The sequence below is a fragment of the Nuphar pumila genome, chromosome 2, assembly GCF_984573655.1.
Source record: "Nuphar pumila chromosome 2, dmNupPumi1.hap1.1, whole genome shotgun sequence".
Classification (NCBI taxonomy): domain Eukaryota; kingdom Viridiplantae; phylum Streptophyta; class Magnoliopsida; order Nymphaeales; family Nymphaeaceae; genus Nuphar; species Nuphar pumila.
Window position 1 is genome coordinate 26,822,147 of NC_143250.1, and position 26,756 is coordinate 26,848,902.

Genomic DNA, 26,756 nt, shown 5'->3' on the forward strand with positions numbered 1-26,756 from the left:
AATCCATGCGAAAAGAAAACAAATCCATTACAGAGTTCATGGGGGATGTCAGAGTGATTACAGATCAGTTAGCTGCCATCGGAAGTCCTGTATCAGATAAGGATATGGTACACCAGGTATTAGGTAGTCTTGGACCTGAATATCGCATGTTCTGCACGGCACTCAAGGTTGTTTCAGTCCTTCCATGTTTTGATGATCTTCAATCTAAGCTTTTGCAATATGAGGTCAGTTTAAATCAGGAACACGTGTCAGAGGATGCTCATCCTGTGATGATGATACATACGCCTATTCAAACAGGAGTTTCATTTACTCTACCTCGACTCAATGGAACATCTATGAACAGAGGAGGATTACTGCCTACACCAGGTGGAGGAGGTATTGGTTCAAGCAGTGTACCACGAGGAGGACGTGTTCCTACTTGTTTTCTATGCAACAAACGGGGACATGTTAAAGCAAACTGCTGGTACAATCCTCAGAACCGGAACAAATCAGGGAGGCCAGATAGTAGGTCAGGGCAGAAGGCCATTCATCAGGTTGCCCGTACTCCTCAGGGACAGGTTCTTCCACAGGACGTACAAAATATCCTTATGACTACTTTCAATCAGATGAACTTGCGCCAAAATGAGGAAGGTATATGGTATATTGATTCAGGGGCAGCAGCACATGTTACTTTTGATGCAGGTAAATTTACTCACTTGACTCCTTACACTGGAAATGGCACTATAGCCATAGGAGATGGATCTCACCACCCCATCTCTCACACTGGAAATGTCTCCCTTTTTTTGCCTAAATCTCAATTACCCTTGTCAAATGTCTTACTCACACCTGCTATTCAAAAGAATATTCTATTTGTGTCTAAATTAGTTGATGAAACAAATTCTTCCGTTGAATTTACTCCTTCTTCTGTTTATCTTAAGGATCTTCACACCAAGAAGACGCTCGCTGAAGGTGAACGGCGCGGGAACATGTACGTCTTTGAAGAATCTCATGTGCCTTTGAAGACGTCGTCTTCCGTAGCCGTGGCTTCTTCAGCTCCTTCCTTTCCAACATTTTTGAGTCGATCCACAGATCATAGTTCTTCATCTAGAGTCTTGAAACTTAATAAGCCAAACTTATGGCATCTTCGTTTGGGTCATTGTAGTCAAGTCTTTCTTGACAAGTTGTCTGCTAAAGGTCTAATACCCGCAGTCAGTTTAGAGTCAAAATGTCCAAGTTGTCACTTATGCAAAAGTCATGTACTTCATTTTCATAGTATTAATAAAAGAGCAACAAAGCCTTTTGAAATTATATGTTCAGATGTTTGGGGTCCTGCGCCCACTGCTTCTCTTTCTGGATCTCGATACTATGTACTCTTTCTTGATTCTTACACTCGTTTTAGTTGGATTTACTTCATGAAAAACAAACATGAAGTTTTCAAGTTGTTCAAACAGTTTCATGCACTAGTCCAAAACCAATTCAATACCAATGTCGTATATTTCCAGTGTGATTGGGGAGGAGAATACATATCCCATGATTTTAGTGAATATTTGAAGGAACATGGCATTACACGTAACATTTCTTGCCCTCATACCCCTCAACAAAATGGAGTTGCTGAGAGAAAGCACAGGCATATTGTTGAAACAGCCTTGAGCATGATGCATACTGTGGGCATTCCTTTTTCCCTTTGGACCGAGGCTTTCCACACCGTTGTTTACGTTATCAACAGGTTGCCCATGACCATCCTTGAAGATAATTCTCTGTATTTTGTTCTTTATAATTGTCATCCATCATATGAAGAACTACATCCTTTTGGCTGTGTATGTTATGTTCATATTGATCATTCATTGAGAAATAAGTTTCAAGACAGAGCTATACAGTGCAAGTTCCTTGGGTATGCAGATGACTATAAGGGATACAGGTGTTATGATCCTCATACAGGCAAAATTCGGGTATCCAGAAATGTTGTTTTTGATGATGAAAATTTTGACACTCTGGGTTCATCTTCCACAGATACACAGGACAGTTATGATCCTTGGTTAAGTGACTCACTTTTATATGACTCGTTGCCTCACGAGGATTCATCTTTATTGGCAGACAATGAACCCTATACTTTTGATGTGGAACCACATATGGAAGACATTCCTCCTACAACAACATCCTCACGTTTTTCTGGTCTTGTTTATTCCCGTAGAACTCACCCAGTCAATGCTGAGACTCCTCTACGACATTCCACTCGAGTTAGACATCCTATAGATCGCTGGGTAAGTTATAACAATTTCTCTTTGGATTTTCAAACATTTCTAACCAAAGTGTCCAAAGAAACAGAACCTTCCTCCTTTCATGATGCTGTAAATTCTCATGCCTGGGTAGAGGCGATGAATGAGGAAATGAAAGCGTTGCATGAATGCAACACATGGGAAATTGTGCCAAGGCCAGATAACAAGAATGTTGTAGGATCCAAATGGGTGTACAAGATCAAGCACAAACCGGATGGCAGTGTTGAGCGCTATAAGGCTCGTCTGGTTGCACGAGGCTTCACACAGCAATATGGGCAGGACTACGATGAAACATTCAGCCCAGTAGTAAAACTAGGTACAGTCAGGATTGTCATTGCGTTGGCATTACAACATGGATGGTCACTCAGTCAACTTGATGTTAAAAATGCTTTTCTGCATGGTGAACTAAAGGAAGAAGTTTACATGGAGCAGCCACCTGGATATAGCATACATGATTCATCAAATTGGGTATGTAAACTTCGACGCTCTTTTTATGGATTAAAACAAGCTTCTCGATCTTGGTTTGAAAGTTTTTCCACAGAGATCCAACGTCATGGGTTCAATAAAAGTGTTCTAGACCATTCATTGTTCATCTTCCAAAGTGGTTCATCTATTGTTTGGGTGCTTATATATGTTGATGATATCATTATTACCGGGAGTGATGAGGATCACATATCTTGGGTTAAGCCTATGCTGATGGCTAAATTCAAGATGAAAGACTTGGGGTGCTTGCGATATTTTTTGGGTGTGGAAGTTGATAGTCGACATGAGACTATTACATTGAGCCAACATAAGTACACTATTGATATTCTCCTCGCTACAGGGATGGAGAATTGTAAACCAACTAGCACACCTTGTCTTCTAAATCATAAGTTAAGTGCTAAAGAAGGCGTTACTTATCATGATCCTACTCTGTATCGCCGAGTTGTAGGGATGTTACAATACTTAACATTCACTAGGCCTGACATAGCATACTCTGTCAATCAGGCCTCTCAGTTTATGCATGCTCCTACAGATGCACATATGGAAGCGGTAAAAAGAATCCTTCGGTATTTAAAGGGTACGATTGGAGATGGTTTGATGTATAACAAAGACACAGCTTATACGTCAGGACATCGACTATTCACTTACACAGATGCGGATTGGGCTGGTGATCCTGATGAGCGCAGATCAGTCTCAGGGTATTGCATCCTTATCGGCAATAATGTTGTAACATGGAGTAGCAAGAAGCAAAAGGCAGTGGCGCGATCTAGTACTGAAGTTGAGTATCGTGCAATGGCAGCAGGAACAGCTGATGTTACGTGGGTGAGACACCTACTGCAAGAATTACAAGAACCAATCTCGTTCTCTATGCTTTTTTGTGATAATCAGAGTGCTATTAATATTGCCTTTAATCCCATTCTTCATTGTCGCACGAAGCATATCGAAATCGATCAACACTTTGTTAGACAAAAGGTGGAAGAAAAAGAAATTGAACCCACATATGTTAGGACAGATATGCAAGTTGCTGACATTTTTACAAAAGGATTATCCACTCATCAATTTTGGGCACTCAAAGACAAGTTGAGCATGATCAAAGACCATACTCAACTTGAGGGAGGCTGTTAGTTTGGATCATGGATCCGACCCGATCCACCTCAAGATCCAGCGGTGGCATGTTTGTAATTAGTTCCTATTACCTGTGTAAAGTGTATTGTAACTCTTATAAACATTAAGTAAAAGGGAAAACCCTATTGCGCCAACTATTCCTCTCTCTCTTCTTGGTTCTTTACCTCATCTCCAACATCTGCAGGCTGATATTTCTGATATTTCTGACAAGATTTAGTGCTATCATGATAAAATTGGGATTTCGTTCATGTTATACTGACACTGCTCTCTTTGTTAAAAGTGCAGGTAATAGTATTATCATCCTTCTGCTTTATGTTGATGATATGATCATCACAGGCAATGATGAAAGTGGTATTCTTACTGTTAAAAATATGTTAAAACATAACTTTGATATGTCTGATTTGGGTTTTCTCAGGTATTTTCTTGGTATTGAAGTAGCGTACTCTCCCCAAGGGTATATTTTGTCACAGATGAAGCTTGTTGTAGATATATGTTCCAAATCTGGAATTTCAAATGACAAAAAAGTAGAGACTCCCGAGGTTATCAATGCTAAACTATGGTTGGAAGATAGAGTTCTGTTAGATGATCCTACTCCTTACCGGCAACTCATTGGATCTCTCACCTATCTGACTATCACCAGGCCTGATATCGCTCATGTTGTGCACTCCGCAAGCCAATTTCAACATGCCCCTACAACTGTGCATATAAGTGTTGTGTTTCGGATCATTCGCTACATCAAAAATACTTTAACTAAAGAGTTATTTATATCCTCACTCTCTTCATTAAATTTACTTGCTTATAATGATGCTGATTGGGGAGGTAACCCAAATGATCGAATCTCAACTACTAGCTTTTGTGTCTTTTTAGGAGATTCGTTGATCGCCTGGAGATGCAAGAAACAGCAGAAAGTCTCATTATCTTCCACTAAGGCTGAGTACCGAGCTATGGCAACTACTACAATAGAACTTGTGTGGCTTCGAAGTCTTCTTCAAGATATGAGAGTTGAAATTTCAGGTGCTTCGAAGCTCTGCTGCGACAACAAAAGTGTCATATATATTGCCATCAACCATACCTTCCATGAGCGGACTAAACATATAGAAATGGATTGTCACTATGTTCGTGATGAGTATCTCCGTGGGGCAGTTACACTGCCATATGTCACATCCGAATACCAACTCGCAAATTTTTTTACTAAAGCATTTCCTGCTCCTCGCTTCTTGTTTCTTCTTGGCAAACTTTCGGTCATCTCCCCGTAAAGTTTGAGGGGGGGAGGGGTGTTAAAATAAATGTACTATTATATATATATATATATCATAATACCTGATAGGGGTATTATGGTCATTTCACAAGTACCCTATAGGGGTACTTCTTTTTCTTCTCCTTTTATTTTCTTTATTCTTTTTTTATTTTTTAAAACTTTCTTATTGAGCCACTTTAGGGCCCCACCATAGAGTCGTTGGGGGCTCCCAACGACTCTATTGGGAGCCCCCAAGTGCCTCCTTGATGTATAAATAGGGGTGCATCCCCTTGTAAGTCCTTATGCTTTTGCAAGCTCATCTTTTATAATAAAGAGTACATTATATAGTTGTAGCCTTCTTTGAAAGCCTTTTGCAATGTTTCCTTGTGGAATCCTATTCTCTTATGCTTGTGTATTAGTCCTGTGTTGGACATTGTGAATGCATTTGCATTCTTAAATTCTTCCGCATACTTCATTAGATAAATAACTGAAACTTAAACAAACACATAATTAAGGAAAGAAGCTAAACAATTAAAACATTATTACATTTCTAACATTCAAATCTATCTAACAAAAATATTTGCTAAATAATATAATTATTTAAAATAAAAATACTAAAAAACATAAATTTTCACAATATACAGCCAAAACGTAATTATAATGTTTTAAAACTTTATAAAAAGAAAAAACATAAAAAAACCTTGATGTTCCCCCACCTAGGTACTTGAACTACCCACCTAGGAACTCCTAGGCAGTAGGCTTGTGCCTAGGTAGCCTAGGCACGATTTTAACTATTGCCTTTTATCAAGATAAGCATCCACAGGTCATAAATCAGAAGCGCAAAAAGAGAACCTCAACATGCAACCTTTTAGATATATGTTTTTTCCTCTCTATAAGAAGCCAGCAAGATTGTAGCTAGTGGTTGTTTCTCTTCTTCCAAGTGCTCCAATATGAAACGCTAGAGAATGGCTAAGACTGCTATCAGAAAATATACATGAAGATCTAGCAGTAGGATCAGCCCCCATTACCTATAAATGATCTCTTCATGGAGAATTTCAATAGAGAAAACAAGTGATATAGACAGAGATCTCCAAAGCAGCATGGACTTCAACTCAATGGCCTTATTTCTATAAATTCTCAACCATGGGAAGCAACAAAAAATGGTTAACACCGCTGAGTTTATGGAAGGGGAACATTTAGACCCTTCAGACAGCAAGAAAGCAGTATGCCCAGAAGCAGGATAATAATGTGAGTTCCTAACTTCCACCATAGTGCATCTTTTCCTCCTTGAAAATGGTAATTTCTCAGCCACTGTAGAAAGAGAGATTGCAGGCCACATGTCAGTGTTGGAAGGAGCAAGTAATGCACTGATCATTTCTATAACATGGATTATGGGCAAACTTAAATAGAGAAGGGAAAAGATTTGCTGAAGGGATTGTTGCAAAATCATCCATCAAGGTTTTAGAACTTCATTGCATCACATTTTCTTTTGCGAAAACAACTAGATTTACACACTTCTATAAGATGTTTAGGTGCAGGTCAGTCATATGAACCGTAAGGATCACAAATAAAAGATGGGAGGTAAAACAGAATGTGGAAGACAAGGTCTTCAAAAGTGAAGCATGAGAAAATTGCTCCAATCTATATTACTGGAGCTTAAAAAGCATATTGCCAATAATCTTTATGTGCCTCAACTGTTGTAGAATGCACCTAAGGCTTTAACGTTCATTAAAATTGGTAGATCCAATGGATAATTGTATATTACCTTTTCTTTGGGACATATAATAATGCTTTTTTATATTGCAACAACTACTAATGCCGTCAGGCCCATTTGGATCTTGCCGGCACAATACATCTATGCATACACTAGATCATTATCCATTGTTCATGATTTGACTCAAGACATAACCCATGTCACACATTTGCATGGCATCGACCTGATACTCCAAGTTTGAAATAACTTGAAATAGTCCAATTTTTGCTTTCAAACTTTCTTAGGGATATCCTTACAAAGTTATTGAGTTGTTACCTCTGCTGCAGTAGATGTTCTGTGGAGAATCCTAGTTATTCCACGTTGAACATCAGGTGACCTGCCTAGTGTCCCCAAAACTGATGCAATTAGATTGGCAAGCTCAATTTGCTTTGTGATACTACAAGGTGTTGTCTCACCAAAGTCAACTACAGGAAGTGATCTCCCACACACCCTCATGGAGTCAGCAATTTCTGAAACTGCATCAAGACGAGCTGATATTGAGTTTTTATCACGTAGAGGATGAGTCACCTGTAACCAATGGATCTTGTAAATAAAAAAATTTGCAGCTAAAACAGTGGAATGAATATGAAGACTACATATGCGCAAGTAATTTCCATTGCAAAAACTGATTCAGTATTTTCAGAGCCAAACATTTTTTATGCTTAGTTCTATTAACAATTTCCACCAATTAACAGATTATCCAAATACTGGGGTCTGTGTACAACAAGATAACAAAAAGGTCTGTGGCATACCCAGTGTTTTAGAAGCCTAGCACCAAATGCAGTAAGAGTATGGTTCATCAGGTGCAGCAATGAACCATTCTCAGAGCCATCAAAATTGTTCCTCAACACCTGTAAAAACCAGATGCAAGGCTATTAGAGGCAGAAAAATAATATGGAGCACTAATATTACACAAGGAACATGTTACAAACTAGGATAAAAGATATCTTAAGAAAAGGGAACAAATTATGCTGTTATGCCAGATTACAACCTAGTTACCTAAAAAGTTATGCTACCTGCTAATGATAATATCCCAGGAACTATCCAGTTCAGATCATGCATTAAGTTCACAAACAAATGCCCTCAAGGAAAGTGCTAAGCAAAAGGTCCCTATGAGGTAATGGATCTTTTGGAGCGTCTTAACACTACAAGACAAGCCAATGTCTTGCTTGGTTAATCATGCATTGTGTGACAACTAGCGTCGTTCCATAAGATGTCCAAACTCAAGGAATTTTCTATTGAATAGCACCTGCTTAGGCCCGTACAAGGGACAAGAAAGGAAGAAAGGAATTTTGTACAATTTTCTTATGATGATTGAAACAACATTGCCATGTCAAAGGAAAGATAGCTATACTGATAGACTTTAAATACACACTTGGTATAATATTGACAACCTCACAAAGATTAGACATCAGTATTTCTCCATTTACTGATCTAGGTCCATTCCATTGAAGCTTGATGATCTTTGCATCAATACCCTTCCCTTGTGCTACAGACAGCATCAGTCAATACCACCAGGTCAAGAAGAATTTTTCATTTGCAGCCAAAGCCTCAACCAGTTGAGAAAAAACCTGCTTTGCCAAAGCCGTCCTACAATATGGCCAACCAGAGGGAGGCCAAAACCTTCCTGTCCAGATCTCGATTATGGAACAAATTTTCTTATGGGGCCACTTCACAAGTCCATTGGGTTGGAAAAGACTAGCACAAGCAAGGATCCCTAATTCCATTGCACAGGAAGGTTTGCAAGCTATGATGGGAAGTCTCTTTTCTCCCCCAACCAATTATCTTCACTCATCATTTTTTATCTGACATTCGCTATCCCCCGACCCTTGTATGTAGAGGCCTTTGTAGACCACTACAAAAGCAAGAGGGTCTAGATAGACATTGGTGAAGGCCTTACAAGAACCATGATATTGGCAGTTTCCCCAGTTTGAACTTCGCTAGAGTTGTTCGTGAATATGACAAGACCACTCGAACAGCGAAAGGTATAGTTCGACTCAAGCTGGCCAAACTAAAAAGCAGAAGCGGGAAACAATATGGGAAGCAGAAGCGAGAAGCGATGCATTTTAAAATGTATAGGAAGCGGGAAGCGAGAGATAAAAAAAAAGCAATATAAGAATTGAATGGGAATCGAAATAAAACGCAAACAAAAACTAAAATAAAAGTGACTTTTTAAATTTCATGACTTTTTAGTGTAAGAATTAAATTTTTAACAATATCTAAAATGATGATTGCCAATTTAGAGAAAGCACATGGAAGTGAGTGAGAAATGTGAGAAAAAACATATAAAAAACATGAAAAGTAGAGTGAGAAAGCATATAAGAAGAATAAATGGTGTATGAAAAATATAGGAAAAGCGTGGGAGAATGGAGATTCCCATCAAGTTTCAGAAGTGAGGAGTATCACGCTTCCGAAGCAAGTTTCTGGGAAGCGAGCTTCCCATATCTAAGAAGCTTCTGGTAACTCTGGTTCAACTTACTCCAAGTGGAACCCCTTGTTCAGTTTTTTTTCTATGCAGTGGCCAACAACATTTTCCTTTGTAGTTAGCCTTGGATCCACGCTGAACCTATGGGCAGATTGGGTGTTGTATACATACGAAAGTCGTTGCTTCTTGTTTTTCATATCTTTTTTTTATTTTAATTTCCAAGCGAATTGGTTTATGGATCAGATGAAGTCAGCCTCACTCCGCCTTTCCAATAGCGACACTCCGGGAACAAAAAAAATGTTCCAGTTTAGTTACCAAAAATGAAACATACTTAACTCCTTAACTTATAGCATTATTAGATCCAACCTCCCTCCTCACCCCCCTCTTATTACTCGAGCGGGGAGTCTTGTAGTATTGCTTTCTCTCTTATATGCTTTGAGGCTGAGGTTGCTATTGTTAAATTGTATGTATATATATGCTTTGTATGTATTCACATATATATATATAACAGGTAAATACCCATAAGAGTATTTCGATCATTTCAGTCCATGTAATAGGTTGTGGTCATTAAAGGCGCATTAGTACTTTTACCTTTTTTTTCTTTGTTCTTTTCTGTTTTTATAGAGACTATTTGGTCAAATAGTAAATAGAGTTGTTGGGTTCTTTTTTTACTAGTCAATAAAGTTGTTGGAATAGTTCAACAGCTCGCTCTATGGAGACTGCCTCTTGTGTATAAATAGGGGTGAACCCCCTCTTGTTCTTTTATGCTTGTTCTCAAGGACTCTCTTAATAGATTCTTTATATGTTTTATGTTGTCTCTTTTACCCATAAGTGGCATTGTGCATGTGATTGTATCTTGACCCATAAGTGGTCTCTATTTGTGTATGTTGTACTTGCCCATAAGATGCATTTGTTTGTATTTACCATATTTCATTACATGGTATCAGTATCACAGCTTTGCTGAATAACTTGTACGTGAAGATCAAGAGGACGATCGTGAGATTGGTAGAGCATTGGTTTATTGGTTTGTTGCCTTAGGAAGCACACCATCAAACTTCTTCAACATCTTTCTTCTTGCAATCTTCTCTTCTTTTCTCTCCTTCTTGTCTCTCTATCTCTTTTTCTTCTCCGCCATGGTTGATAAAGAAATTGTAACAATTGTTCCCATCAAATTTGATGGAAAAAACTACAATATGTGGGACACGCCAGTGAAAAGAATCTTCATGGGTAAAGATATGTGGCAATTTGTTGATGGTTCTGCATTGGAACCAGAACCAATTCTCACAGTAATGGTTGTTGGAGCTGATGGTGAATCTAACGAGGCTAGCTTTAAGGGAGTTGAAAGGGAAAGAGATATGTTTGATTATAAAAAAACTATAAAGAGTGAGAAGTGGGTCATGCCAAAGTTTTTTATCTCTTTATGGGTAGTATGCATGAGGAGCCATGCTCCGATATTCATGAATTTGAAAGAGCGGATGAAGCTTGGGAATATGTTAGACAAACATATACCCAAAAAGATGTTGCTCACAAGTGGGATCTTAAAGACAAAATGCATAGTTGCAAACAAGGTGATAAAACGGTGAGAGAATATTATAGAACCCTCAAAAGACTTTGGGATCAATTAGCTAAACTTGTGCCTATATGGGAGACACCTAATGAAGAATGAAAAAAATACAAGCATGAGTAACAATTTTTTCAATTTTTATAAAGTCTTAGACCTGAATTTGAACAAGTTCGGGTTAATATCATTCATAGGGAAAAACATCTTACTTGTATGAGGTCTTGGCTCAAGTATGTATGGAGAAGACAAGGTCGAAATTCATGTCCAATTTTAAGGAGAATAAGGATAATGTGTTGGTTGTGTCAAGACCCGGTACCAATACAAATATCTACAAACCACCACATTTTTCAAAACCTTACTATGGAAGACCTAGATATGGTGACAACAAGAGAAGAAATATAATAATATGTCATAATTGTGGAGAGTCGAGGCACATCAAGCCCTATTGTCCCAAGTTCAAAGGAAGAGAAGATAAAAAAAGTAGCATCTGTGGGAACGTCTTACGAAGAAAGTAGAATCAAAGAGGATTCAAAATTCATTGGAACCATGTTCTCTCAAATCATGGAGGCCCTTCATCCACTAATCAAGAACTCCTCATTTTCTCTTTTGAGAGTCGTGGTCTCAACATCTTCACCTTCAGGTAAGGTTTCTTGGCTTTTAGATTTTGAAGCCTCATTTCATATAACTCCATGTATGTCTTTGTTTTCCGAATGTTGCCCTAATTCAACGTAAAATAATGTTTTTACCGCTAATGGGTCCTATCTTAATATAAAAGGCATTGGGAATTTCAAAAAATTTTGTTTCAAAAATTAGATTTGTCCCAAAATTAAATTTAAACCTTTTCTCTATTTCTTAAATTATCAACCATGGGCGTAGTGTCTCCTTCTTAGCTAAGCAATGTTTAGTGCAAGATCTTCAGTTCGGGAAGCAGATTGAGAAAATACATAGAGAATGAGACCTCTACTACATGGATAGTCTTTTGCTTCCAAAAGATAATTTTTAGTTATAATATTCACAATGTAGTCATAGTTTTGTGGCATCAAAGACTAAGACAGTTTATCAAAGTTATCCTATGTACCACATTTGAACAAATTTTTTTAATGAAAATTTTCATTGTGAGGATTGTGTTCCTGGCAAAATGAAAGCCCTTTCTTTTCCTAAACGGACCTTCTTTTCTTCTAAATTGTTTGAATTAGTGCACTCAGGCATATGGGGACCTTTCCCTATCTTATCTAAAGGTGGTTACTCGTATTATATGATTTTTATTGATGATTATACTAGATTTAATTGAATATACTTTTTTAGGTACAAGAGTAAAGTTTTTGAAAGTTTTAAAAAATCATAATCTTGTCAATGCTCAATTTAAAACTAAATTTTTTATCTTCCGCTCCAACAATGGGGGGAGAGTTTATGTCAAGTGATTTCAAAACTTATTTTGAAAACAATGAGATTTTACACCAAAAGATCATGTGCTTATATACCTCAACAAAATTGATTAGCTGAAAAAAAAACATAAGCACATAATTGAGACCACTAGAACCCTTTTAATTTCAAAAAATATTCCAAAACATTTTTGGATTGAAGCTTATTTGACTATTGTGTATCATATTAAGAGACTTCCATCATCTAAACTTCAAAATATTTTTCCTTACGAAAAACTCTTTAAAATCTCTGGGAAAACCCAAAAAGGATTTAGATGTTTTGAATTCTTTGGATATGGGGAAACTAAAAAAGGATTTAGATGTTTTGATTTAGAAAAAGACAAAGTTTATATCTCAAGTAATGTTTATTTTTTGGAAAAGTAAAGTTTCTTTCAAAATGTTCCTAAGAGGAACTCTGAGTATTCTTTTTTATTTGAGATATTACCTCAAAATAGTAATGAGATTTTATTTAAGAATGTTAATAATGAAGAGCCTCAACTCAATCTCCAGGATGGTGAGGATATTGAATCAGAAGAACCTAATATAATTCAATATAGAAGACGTGAAAATGATAGCCAACTAAATGCTCTAAAAAATTATTCCACCTTAGAAACCCAACAACAAGGAGTTAGAAGATCGGATCGAACCTCTAGACCCCCCGATAGATTTGTTTCATATGAATCTTTTTCTCCACAATATAGAGTTTGCCTAGCTAAGATTTTGTCCTACTTTGAACCTGCCACATATAATCAAGCAAAGGAATATCTCGAATGGATAAAAGCTATGAATGAAAAATTAGGAGCACTTATAAAATCTAAGACTTGAGAAATAGTTGATTTGGCTAAGGGTAAAAAACCATAGGTTACAAATGGGTTTATAAAGATAAAACTAAGAGTAACGAGAACCTAAAAAGGAACAAGGTCAGGTTAGTTGTCAAGGGTTATGCATAAGAATACGGGATAGACTATGATAAAACATTTGCACATGTAGCTAGATGACTTCAGTTAGGATCTTCATATTTATCGTTATTAAAGGTTGGGCTATCTACCAAATGGATGCAAAACATATTTTTTAAATGAGGATATAAAAGAAGTTTATATGGATACATCTTCTGGATATGAAGCCCCTCCTAGTAAGGTGCTTGGATTGAGAAAGGCTTTTTATGGTTTAAAACAGGCACCCAAAGCATGGTATGATCGTTTTAACTCTGTTATGCTCAAACTTGGGTTTAAATCTTGTTATATTGATATTGTTATATTCACTAAGAAATCTAAGAAATCTGAAGCAGGGATTGTTGTTCTCCTTCTTTATGTTGATGACATGATCATCACAGGTGCAGACAAGCAGGGAGTAAAGTAATATTAAGTGTATTTTTAAAAAATATTTTAAAATGACTGATCTTGGATTTCTTATATTTTTCCTAGGAATTGAGGTTGTTTATTCTCCTAGGGAATATTTACTTTCTCAAACCAAGTTTGCTAATAATATTATTGACAAGTCAATAATTACTAACGAAAAAATGGTGGATACCCCTGAAGTTATTAATGCTGAAATGAAAATTGATGAAGGGACACCTCTGGATGATCCTACTTTATATCGTCAAATGATTAGCGCCTTAACTTATTTAACTATTACTAGGCCTGATATTGCACGTGTGGTTCATACTTCATACTGCTAGCCAATTCCAACATTCTTCCACCACAGTTCACATGAATATTGTGAGGAGGATTGTTAGATATTTACAAACCTCTACCTCTAGAGGTCTTTTATTATTCTTCTCCTCTTTTCTTGAGTTAATTGCTTATTCTGACTCAAATTGAGGAGATTCAAATGATCGTCGTTCAACTACTGGTCTTTGTGTGTTTTTAGGTGATTCTTTGGTGTTGTGGAAATGCAAAAAACAACATAAAGTATCATTATTATCCACTAAAGCTAAGTATCGTGCAATGGCTATTACATCTGAGATTGTTTGGTTGCGAAGATTACTTGAAGATATGAATGTGCATATTCAATCACACACAAGGTTATGTTGTGACAATAAAAGCACCATCTACACAGCCGGCAATCACACGGCTCATGAGCGTACAAGACATATTGAAATAGATTGTCATTGTGTTCGTGAAGAGTACCTGAAGAAGACAATATCCTGCCCTATCTAGCATTGGAATTTCAATTGGCCGACTTCTTTACGAAAGTTCTCCCGGGTTTCATTTTTTGCTTGATAAACTTTCGGTGATTACACTGTAAGTTTGAGAGAAAGTATTAAGTTGTATGTATATATAAAGAGTAGAGCGTAGGTGCTTAATGATACATGTTTAATGGGTTTTTCTGCTCTTCCGGTGTTTTTTCCGAAGTTATGACCCCATAAATGTGTTGGGCATGGTCAATTTACGAGGAATCCACACCTAGATCATGTGTTTTCGATGAAGAAAATGATATTTGGAGCCTCGAAATTTTACAAAGACTTTGGACCATTGATTTTTCGAACCTTATAAAAACCCACCCATGTGTCGAAATCAAACACTTCAAGAGTTGATCCCTATAAAATCAAGTACATAAACCACATTTGTACGGTCAGAATTTAAAAATAAAACAAAAAAACCTGAAAAACCCATTAAGCACGTATCATTAAGCACTTACGCCCTACTCTATATATATATATAGATAGATAGATATAGATTTATATATATATATATATATATCATGATTGTTTGTATCGTGTTGTATCATACGATACGGCACGATACGCATCATTACTTTTTTATATAACGATATGATACACACTCGTATCTCGACACGAGTGTGTATCGTACGATACACCCATATATCGACGCATATCATACGATACACCCAGTATCATACGATACACCCAGTATCATACGATACGAGTCTGGTGCACTAAAAATGACCTGAAACCTGATCTTTTTCATTTGGGGTTCAAAAGCCCTCTTAAGGGCCGACTTCTACACATGAGTAGAGGTTGTTGGAAGGGAACCCACGCACCCTAGGTTCCGTGAGATTGATTTGGGGGTCGATTTGTGCGTAAGGGAGAGGGATTTTGCGATTTTCTCAAGAGTGCATTTTCACCCAAGGAAGTAGGTTAAGGTAAAAAATTCTTATTATTTGCTTGTTATTGAGTGTTTTAGGGGGAAAATGGCATCGAAAGATCCAGCATGGCAATGGTGTACTAAAATAACAAGTGAAAACCGATTGAAAATCAAAATCAAATGCAACTATTACAAAAATAGTTTTTAGGGTGGTATCTCTTGGTTGAAGCATCAGTCGGAACACATCATAATGTTCAAGCATGCATGTTAAGCAAATTGTCGGATGTTGTAAAATAGCAATGCCAGCAATTACTTGATGATTTGAGAAAAAAAAGACAAGAAAGAAAAATGAATGAGGCAAAAAAGGGGTACGGGAAGCCTCGAGAGGATGTGTATTACGAAGATGAGCTCTCTACTTATGATCCTACAGCCTATAGCATAGGATCAGAAGTATGAATTTCTGCAACAAAGGAGAAAGGTATGGTTGGTACCAGTAGTAGTGTCATGGTTGCCGTCACGGGTAAAAAAAAAGAAGAAAGAAGTTCTCCGAGAGGAGAACCAGAAGGTAGAGCTAGATGCTCTATTAGGAGCTTTTTCCCTCCTAGAACTGCCCCTGGGGCGCAACCCAACATTCGTACTGCTACGACTCCTTAACATTTAGTCGAGCAAGCGGATGTCACAGTTGGGAGATGGTTCTATGATGTCTACATTCCTTTCAATGCGGCAAATTCCTTTCATTTTCAGGCCATAGCATATGTCATAACCAATATCGGGCGGGCCTAGATATAAGATGCCTTCATATCATTCTTTAAAAGGAAAGATTTTAAATGCTAATGTGAAAGAAGTGAAGGCATATTGTGATGAGATGAGGCAGTCATAGAGATAGGTTGGGTGAAGCTGTTAAAATATATATATATATATATATATATATATATATATATATATATATATATATATATATATATATATATACATATATACATATACTTATATATATATATATATACATTCGTATATATACAAGTATATGTATACATATATGTATATATATACATATTCTATTTTATTGAAATACCCGATAGGGGTATTATTGTAATTCTGTCAATGTACTTTTCTTTTTCTTTTTTATCTTTTTTCCCTTTTTCCTTTTGCTTTTTACTTTTTTATCTTTTTATTTTTTCCTTTTAGGATGACCACAAGGGGCCCCACTCTTGTAGTCGTTGGGGCCCCAACGGTCATATTTCTGACCGTTGGAGCTCCCAACGACTACAAGGGAGCCCCCTTGTAGTCTCTTCCTTAGAGCCTCCCTCCTCTATAAATAGAGGAGGTGTTCTCCTTCCAATGTATGGGTTTTATACCCCTCTCTTCTCTTCTTCAATAATATCCAACTTATGACTTTAAGTCATTTCCATATTTGAGAGTTTTTGTGTGTGCACATTTGGTGATTGTGTTCTTGGCTTTAGTGGTCACTCTTTAAGAGTGACATTTGCTCTATTGGTGCTTCCGCCTCTTTTCATTACATGGTATCAAAGCTCGGTTGGTGATTGGGCTTCTCTCCTGTCATCTTGGAACGTGTGCCTCTCAAAGTTTTTTGAAGAAAAGAAGAATATTTGGTGCCGATGGAACGTGACTCTAAAGTGGAGCTCTCTTTTAAGCTAAATGGGTCCAACTACCTCATGTGGGCCTCCGCTATGGAAAATCACCTAAGAGGTAAGAAACTTTGGGGTTTTGTTATGGGAACTACTCCTGAACCCTCTCTTGTTCTCACCAAAATTGAAAATGAGATTGAGAAGGCTTTAGATGGCGATGAGCGCATCAAAGCCATTAATGATCATCAATCCAAAATTGAGGATTGGGAAAGTAACCATGCCAAAATTTTGGCATGGTTTATGAACAATGTAGATCTTAAAAATTGTGCTAATATTGCCAAATTTAGAAGGGCCAATGAGGCTTGGTTTTTCCTTAAGGGTATGTATACCCAAAAGGATCTTGCTCGACAATTTTTTTGTCAAGAAAAAATCCGTTCTACCAAACAAATGGACATGAGTGTCCGGGACTATTTTAGCTCTCTAACCCCCCTTTGGGATGAGCTTGCTCTTCTTGAGCCTAAGTGGGTTGCCCCACAAGATATTGAGCTAAGAAGAGAACAAATTGAAAAGGAGCACTTTTTTCAATTCCTTCATGGACTTCGCCCGGAATTTGAACAAGTAAGGGCATCTCTTCTCCATAGAAGCAAAGCCCTACCTATTGAAGATGCCCTTGCCGAGATATGTCAAGAAGAAACTCGGCTTGGTTTGAGCATTAAGAGTGATGATGTTTTGGCCGTTACTAGGCCCGGATCAAATGTTAAAGCATATAGACCTCCCCATTTTAACAAAAATAACTATGGACCTAGAAAGGGGATTATATGCCATTATTGTAATGAACCGGGGCACATAAGACCGGTTTGCCCAAAGCTTAAAGGAAAAGTTGCCGCGGTTGGAGAAGATTCTCCAAAGAAGGAAGAAAGCACCAAAGAAGGAGATATCAAAGAAACTCTAAATCACATCTCTGAAGTTCTCCAACATCTACTCAAGGCTTCTCCTTCAACATCCGGAGCCGCCATTGCCTACTCTTCATCTCCTCCATGTATGTGGATACTAGACTCCGGTGCTTCTTTTCATATGACATCTCATAAAAATTCTCTTTCAAATATTTTTTCCGAACCTATATCTTCTTGTGTTTCAACGGCCGATGGTACATCATTAAAAATTGAAAGTATTGGATCTCTTAATTTTAAGAATTTTTTTGTTCCTAAAGTAAGAATCGTTCCTAAAATAAATTTAAACCTTTTTTCCGTATCTCAAATTATCGATCATGATGCCAAGTCTCTTTCTCACCCAAGGATTGCACCGTGCAGGATCTCCAGTCAGGGAAGCTGATTGGGCAAGGCCATAGAAGGGGTGACCTCTATTTCATGGATTTTTTGACTCTTCCATCTAAGCCATCGTGCAATCTTGTAAAAGACAAAAGTATTGGAATATGGCATGAGAGACTTGGCCATCCAAATTTTGTAAAAATGTCTCTTTTTCCGTTTTTGAACAATACTTGTAAAGACAATCACATGCCTTGTAAAGATTGCATTTTTGGGAAATCTAAAGCTATTCCATTTCCACAAAGAAGTTACTTTACCACTCGGCCATTTGAACTTATCCATTCCGATGTGTGGGGACCTTCCCCTATTTTGTCTAAAGGTGGTTTTTCGTATTACGTTGTATTTATTGATGATTTTACTCGATTCACATGGATTTACTTCCTAAGTCGTAAATCCGAAGTTTTTTCTTCTTTAAAGAATTTCATGCAATGGTCAAAAACCAATTTTTGGGAAATCTATCTATTCTTAGATCCGATTCGGGAGGCAAATATATGTCCAATGATTTTCAAACCTATTTGAAAGAAAATGGAATTTGTCACCAACGTTCTTGCCCCAACACTCCGCAACAAAATGGCCTTGCGGAAAGAAAGCATAGGCACATAATAGAGACTACAAGAACATTGTTAATCTCAAAAAACATTCCAAAATCTTTTTGGGCCGAAGCGGTTCTAACCTCTTCATATCTTATCAATAGAACTCCTTCGTCCTCTTTAAAAAATCTTTCTCCATTTGAAAAACTTTACAATATGTCTCCCGATTATAAAAGACTAAGAATTTTTGGATGTAAATGTTTTGTTTTAACCCACAAGAATGATAAACTTTCCCCTAGGGCTATTGAATGCATTTTTTTGGGATATGGCGAAAAACAAAAAGGATATCGATGTTTTGACATACTTAAAAACAAGCTTTATATCTCTAAAGATGTCACATTTCTTGAAGAGGAAAGTGGTTTTTCGCACCAACCAAATGAAAATATTGATTATTCATTCTTATTTGACTTATTGCCTAAAGAAGATCATATTGATCCTAATGAATCTCTTAGTGAAGATCTTGTTGAACATCCAAGCGATGATCAAAATCTAGAAGAAAATGTTTCAAGACCAATACAAGTCTACTCTAGAAGGAATGAAAGGAATCCTCCTTGTGCCCTTGAAAGATTTTCCCAAAATGAGTCCATCGAAGAGACTTCTCAAAGAAGGTCAAATCGGATTTTTAAAATACCAAATAGATTTGTTTCTTATGACTCTTTTTCGCCTAATTTTCGAGCATGTCTACTTGCCCTTCACTCTTTTCATGAACCATCTCATTACAATGATGCTAAGCAATATGCTCATTGGAATGATGCTATACAACTTGAACTTAATGCTCTTAAAAGGGCACAAACTTGGGAAATCATTGATCCTCCCAATGGCAAGAAACCCATTGGATGTAGATGGGTTTTTAAAGTGAAAACTAAGAGTGATGGTTCATTGGAAAGATATAAGGCTAGGTTGGTAGCCAAGGGATATGCCCAAGAGTATGGGGTAGATTATGATGAAACTTTTGCCCCCGTTGCTCGAATGACTAGTGTTCGAGCTCTTATTGCTATAGCCGCAGTTAAAAAATGGCCAATCTTTCAACTAGATGTCAAAAATGCATTTTTGAATGGTAATTTAAATGAAGAAGTGTATATGGAACCGCCTCCTGGTATGGATTTAAATGGAAAAATCTTGAAATTAAAAAAGGCCTTATATGGTCTTAAGCAAGCCCCTAAAGCTTGGTATGATAGGTTTAGTAATGTATTAATAAATTTAGGTTTTTCTTCTTGTTATACTGACACTGCTCTTTTTGTTAAAAGAACAGGTGACTCCATTATTATGCTTCTGTTGTATGTTGATGATATGATCATTACTGGGAATGACAAAAAGGGAGTAAATGATGTAAAGTCCATGTTAAAAGAAACTTTTGATATGTCTGACCTTGGTTATTTGAGATATTTTTTAGGGATTGAAGTGGCTTATTCCCCGCGAGGATACATCTTATCTCAGATGAAATTAGCTGCAGAAATTTGAGCCAAATCAGGAATATCTGATGAAAAGAAAGTTGAGACTCCTGAAGTCATTAATGCAAAACTGAGACTTAAAGATGGTGTTCTTCTTGAGGATGCAACCCCCTACCGTCAATTAATCGGATCTCTCACCTATCTATCCATCACACGTCCAGATATTGCTCATGCGGTTCATGCAGTAAGCCAGTTTCAGCATGCACCTACTTCGGTTCATATGGCAGCCGTATTGAGAATTGTCAGATATATCAAAAATACTATATCCAAAGGACTCTTCTTATCCTCTTCCTCCTCTCTTGACTTAACTGCTTTTACTGATGCTGACTGGGGAGGAAATCCCAATGATCGTATCTCAATAACGGGTCTGTGTATTTTTTTAGGTGAATCCCTCATTTCGTGGAGATGCAAGAAGCAGCAGAAGGTTTCACTGTCATCCACTGAAGCTGAATATCGGGCCATGGTAATGACAACTATGGAAATCGTATGGCTCAGAAGTCTCCTTGCTGACATGGGCGTCCCCATTTCTACTCCCACCAAGCTCTGCTGTGACAACAAAAGTGCGATTTACATTGCTAGTAATCACACCTTTCATGAGCGGACCAAGCATATTGAAATGGACTGCCATTATGTTCGGGACGAATACCTCAGAGGGACTATCTCATTACCATATGTTACTTCAGAGCATCAACTAGCGGACTTCTTCACCAAGGCACTCCCAACTCCACGATTCATGTTTCTTCTTAGCAAACTTTCGGTCTTCTCCCCGTAAAGTTTGAGGGGGCGTGTTAAAATATATATATATATATATATATATATATATATATATATATATATATATATATATATATATATATATATATATATACATATACTTATATATATACATTCGTATATATACAAGTATATGTATACATATATGTATATATATACATATTCTATTTTATTGAAATACCCGATAGGGGTATTATTGTAATTCTGTCAATGAACTTTTCTTTTTCTTTTTTATCTTTTTTCCCTTTTTCCTTTTTGCTTTTTATTTTTTTATCTTTTTATTTTTTCCTTTTAGGATGACCACAAGGGGCCCCACTCTTGTAGTCGTTGGGGCCCCAACGGTCATATTTCTGACCGTTGGAGCTCCCAACGACTACAAGGGAGCCCCCTTGTAGTCTCTTCCTTAGAGCCTCCCTCCTCTATAAATAGAGGAGGTGTTCTTCTTCTAATGTATGGGTTTTATACCCCTCTCTCTTCTCTTCTTCAATAATATCCAACTTATGACTTTAAGTCAGTCATTTCCATATTTGAGAGTTTTTGTGTGTGCACATTTGGTGATTGTGTTCTTGGCTTTAGTGGTCACTCTTTTAAGAGTGACATTTGCTCTATTGGTGCTTCCGCCTCTTTTCATTACAGAAGCATCATCCCTAATGGGTGGATAGATAGAAAGTCGAGGATCTTGATAGATTTCTTTGTCTATTGCCCCAAAGGAACCATGCTTTTTAAATCAATTCATCAGTCTGATATGCCCAAGACATAAAATGTATTGCCTAGAGTTTTTTATCAGGTTGTTGGAAAGGTTAGACCTCAAAATATTGTGCAATTCATTTCTGATAATGAAGCAAATTATAGGACAACAGGTAAAGAATTGACAGAAAATTTGAGTCATTTTTTCATGGTTTTAAAACTCGCCGAGTCAACTCGTTGACTCGGCTGACTCGGCTCGGCTCTGCCTTCCAATGAGTCAACCCGGCAAGGCAAACTCGGCCTGACAAGACTTGGCCTTGACTCGGGCATGACTCGGCCTGACTCGAGCGAGTTCTGGGATGTTTGAAATTTGATTTTTTATTTGAGTTAAACAAACATGGGACGAAGTACGGTTGTTACAGACAGAACATATGTTTTGTTTGTTATGTTCTAAGGGTCTGTCCAATCTTGGACAAGCAATCAGACAGACGTAACAGGTACTAAGTATCACTATCATAGCATAATCAACTATAATATTCATCATGTATTATCAGAAGCATAAAATTAAGGAACTAAGTATATGTTGGAAACTGGTAATTGGCCTTGTGGTAGCCAGTAGCTAGAAGTCACTCAAGAGAGGATTCGTAACGTTTTCATAAATTTCTATCAATAAGACAAATGTCAACAGAGCTTCACATAAGTTCTTGATTGCTTGACAATGCACAGAACCATCAAAATACAAAAATCCCGCTAATTCATAAGAAACAACATTAGGAGCCAGTGTTCATAGGGAAAAGAGTTTTAGCTCTGTTTGGGAGTGAACAACCAGGATTTTATATGCTGCTATCTCTTTCGAGAATTTTTGTCATGCCACTTAATTTCATATTTTTCAACTGACACCATAGTTATTCTTCAACTTACTCCATAGTCCTTTGTCTAAAAAAGAAATTTGAAGGCTATTTAGCAGGATATCCTAGAGTTTTTTGCTACAGCATTAGTTGCTTTTAATGACCTTTGTTCATTTGTCAAGGATGTACATTTATATATGGTCACATGGACAACAAAAAGGACACATGGCATGCCATTGTTGTTCAATTTTTCATTAAGAATACTGTATAAGGGGGCATGACACAAGGGTAACTGGTAAGTTGGGAATATTCTGTGAGATAGTCTGGCAAAGATCAGCCTATGCATTTTTCAATGCTATTGCTCTCTATGAATGGTTTAACTAGAAAATGACAAATCCAGGAAGTAATACAAGCAAAAAACAAGCTAATTTAGTTGATGCCAATTGTTATCAGTTCAAAAGCAACCTAAGAAAGAGTCACATCTCTCTCCCAGTTTCAGTGATTACATGCCTTTACACAACCCAAGGATCTCTTGTTTACTGAAAAACATGGTTTGAGACAAATTATAAATTGTTTTTCTTTTAAAATCAAAAGTTAACAAAACCCGGTCCAAGTCACCGAGTTGACCCGCCGAGTCACGAGTCAATAAAGAACGAGTCGAGTTCCGAGTCACGGGTTTTAAAACCTTGCATTTTTTTACCCAAAAGATTGCATCGAAAGGTTAAACCCTGATTATATCATTTAAGATTAAATTCATAAGGAAATGAAAACTTATGATAATGCATTGTATGATATGAGGAGACCTGCAGCAGTGTGAAACTGTGTCACAATGTGTCCTGGTAATTTATTTTGTCTACTTTAATTTTAATTTCAAATTGTTATTTAGTTATGATGTTTTGTATGAATATATATTTATTATTGTCTTATAATTGATTTCTCATTTTCATGTTTTTTTTTCAGACTTGCGGTGGGTCAGGTTTGAAAGTGATGTTCCAAATCTGAGAGCTTTTATCGTTCGCATTCTAGGCCAAACATGTAGTGCAAGTGGATGCGAGAGAAACGGGAGTGTCTTTGAGCAAATCTATACAAATAGAAGAAACAGATTGGAGCACAAAAGACTCAATGACCTTGTCTACATTCGCTACAACTTACGACTAAGGCAGAGGTATATAGAATTATAAAGTTTATTTGTCATTTTCATTCAAAACTTAACTAATTTTAATTTTTTCATGTGATCTTTTTAGGCAAATCAAAAAGTTATCAGTAAGGAGGCACAAAGAGCAATTTGATCCCATCAATATGGAATATTTTGATGAACTAGATACATGGGTTGAAGAAGAAGCATAGGCTCTTTTGAATGAAGAAAACATTGAATGAATTAACATGAAAGGAGCACAAGAGGTAGATGATGAAGACTGCACGTATCTTGGGGACGATGTGGTTGTCGAAGAAGGAGAAGAAGAAGATAACGAAGATGATTACAATTATTGATGTATCATATATTCATGTTTTATTAAAAAAATTGTTCTTGTGAAATGTTTTTGTTTATATAATATGAAAGTATGACTCTTGTGGTGAACATAAATGATTGATAATGTGATTTTATGTATGTAGATTGTATAATTCTATCATTATTTCATGTCAAATAATTTTTTTGAATTTTTACTGAATTTTTCTTATTTTTCTTGATTTTTTTATTAAAAAATTATGATACGTTTACAATACGATACGGTGTTACTATTGGGTCGACCAATACAAGTAACGATACGCTACTTACAACCTTGATATATATATATATGCTTTTTATATATTTACATATATATATACATGTAATTATAATGATGTAATAGGTAAATACCCATTAGGGGTATTTTGGTTATTTTCATCCTTATAATAGGTTGTGACATTAGGGGCACATTAATACTTTTACTTTATTCTTTTTTTGTTATCCTTTTCCATTTTAGTAGGTACCATTTAGTCAAATACCAAATAGAGTTGGTGGGTTCTTTTTGACTAGTCAACATAGAGTTATAGAGTTGTTGGAACAGTCCAATAACTCGATTTATAGTTGTTCGAACAGTCTAACAGCTCTATTGAGACTGCCTTTTGTGTATAAATAAGGTTGAACCCCCCTCTTGTTCTTTTATGCTTGTTCTCAAGCACTCTCTCAATAAACTCTTTATATTTTTTATGTTGGCACTCTGACCATAAGTGGCATTGTGTATGTGATTGTATCGTGACCCATAAGCAATACTTGTTGTAACGACCTGAAATTTAACCCGAATTTCGAGAAAAAAATTTATATATATAACAACGGAAGTATTAAGTTCATTCTAGGTTAAGCATCTCGAGGCACATCACAGGGTAACCAAAGCAAAACCATCTATTCCATTCTAATGAAATTTAATAATAATTCACATGTTCGTACAATAATATAATATAAATGAAATTAACTAATCTAATCTCTAAATGTCTCGGGAACATCAAGAATTCATGTATCACGGCCCGTACATCATCCCATAACCACTCTGATTCCTCTATTCTTCACCTGAAAATGGTAAAGTAATTGAATCAGACTACAACCAGTCTGAGCAGTAGAATTAATATACTTATCCATGAGTTCAATATAACAGGGAAATATGATACTATGAATTTTCAACTATTGAACTACAACATATCATGACATTATTAATTGAAAATTTCACAGAAACAATCATGCTCATGTCTTAGCTAACTGCATGTCATAATAAAGAATCATCATCATGATTCATTACTGACATATAAATAAACATTGTTCATTATAAGCATATTCATGTGCAAATTCCAAGAACATTAATTTAAGTTCCACTTTAATTATCCTGCAGATACTCGCAGGCCAAGGCAACCATAACAGAAGAGAATATTTGGGGGTTTGTTATGTAATGTATATTATTAACCAGAATGTCTAAATGAAACTAAAATCCTAAGGGAGCGGTTTAATAACCGAGAGAACCACTCGAAGGCCAAAGCAACAAGATGCATCCTAGACTTCTGCAGAAGAACTTGGACCTACCACCTAAGACAAATTGGTAGTCTGGGTCCCCTAACTCCGAGGATTGGGGACCAACAAGAGAGGATTGGGAACCAACAAGCCATTGTCGCTCGAAGCTAAATAACACATGTCCCCGGAGTTGTGTACCACCTACCCTCTCCAAGCTAAGCCCAAGTCCGAGTGGATTAATTCTCTTATAAATTTTTATTACCAGACTTCTCAGGGGTTCTACATGATTTGAACCATGTAACTCACTATTAGAGGTACTAACACAAATAACGAATCATACTACTATAGTAGCATGTTCCCAAATATTTCTACCGTAAGTAGGTAGGTTGCCAAAAGTTAATTTATTTGTGCAAATTCACTCAGTGTGCTCTGATACCTTTAAACCGGGCGAGCACAAGTGCCTCGGTACCTTTAAACCAGTCAAGCAAAAATATTAAATTTACATTGACTTATGTACTAACTTTATCAACTCGGGTTGCCAATGCTAAACCCCCGATTCCCTGGCTTGGCAACTCAGGTGCCAGCATCAACCGATCAGCAGGCTCAGTTATGAGTTCATTTCTAGGTAAGATGCACCTTAAAGTCAATCACATGAATGCAATTGTAAAGTTTCATCCCAACATTCATTTCATCAGACAAAATCCTGTTATCACCCAATCTTGGATTTAACACCTTATATGAGGAAAGTACATGCAGTCAGTCAGTTATTGGCTTAAATTAGGTGGTTTAGTAGTAAGACATTCACTTAGTCCAAAATTTCTGTTTTAACATGCTTAAACCTAAAAATTTCTAAAGTGAACCCATAGTCATTAATTTTCACTCTTGGATTCACACAGAGGCTGATTACTATACTTTTGCTATTTAACACTATGTAAGAAGAAAAACATCCAAGGTATACATGTGAGTCTTGAGTTTGGTAATTGAACATAACTCAAAAAAAAAGAATTCTGTTATGTACTGAACACAGATGAACACTGTATCCTTGACTATAAAACAGAAATGGAGCAGTCGATGCATTTAACATAGAGATTCCAAACTGTCATTGAATTTAATACACCATTTAAACATAACAAATGACTAACAAAATGATAATATAGTTGTATCAAACAGAATCTCTATCTTTATGGACTCTAGTACGATCTGTA

At 36.6% G+C, this 26,756-nt stretch overlaps 1 protein-coding gene across 1 annotated transcript in view; it reads right to left on the minus strand.

The window, feature by feature from the left end:
- MSH3 (homolog of DNA mismatch repair protein MSH3) overlaps nucleotides 1-26,756 on the minus strand; it is a 74,131-nt gene that overhangs the window by 36,692 nt on the left and 10,683 nt on the right. Inside the window, exons 4-5 of the mRNA XM_089997453.1 lie at nucleotides 7,606-7,704; nucleotides 7,130-7,381 (exon numbers count right to left, since the gene is read on the minus strand). Of these exons, the coding sequence (XP_089853579.1) occupies nucleotides 7,130-7,381; nucleotides 7,606-7,704 (351 nt within the window). The remainder of the gene's footprint in view (nucleotides 1-7,129; nucleotides 7,382-7,605; nucleotides 7,705-26,756) is intronic.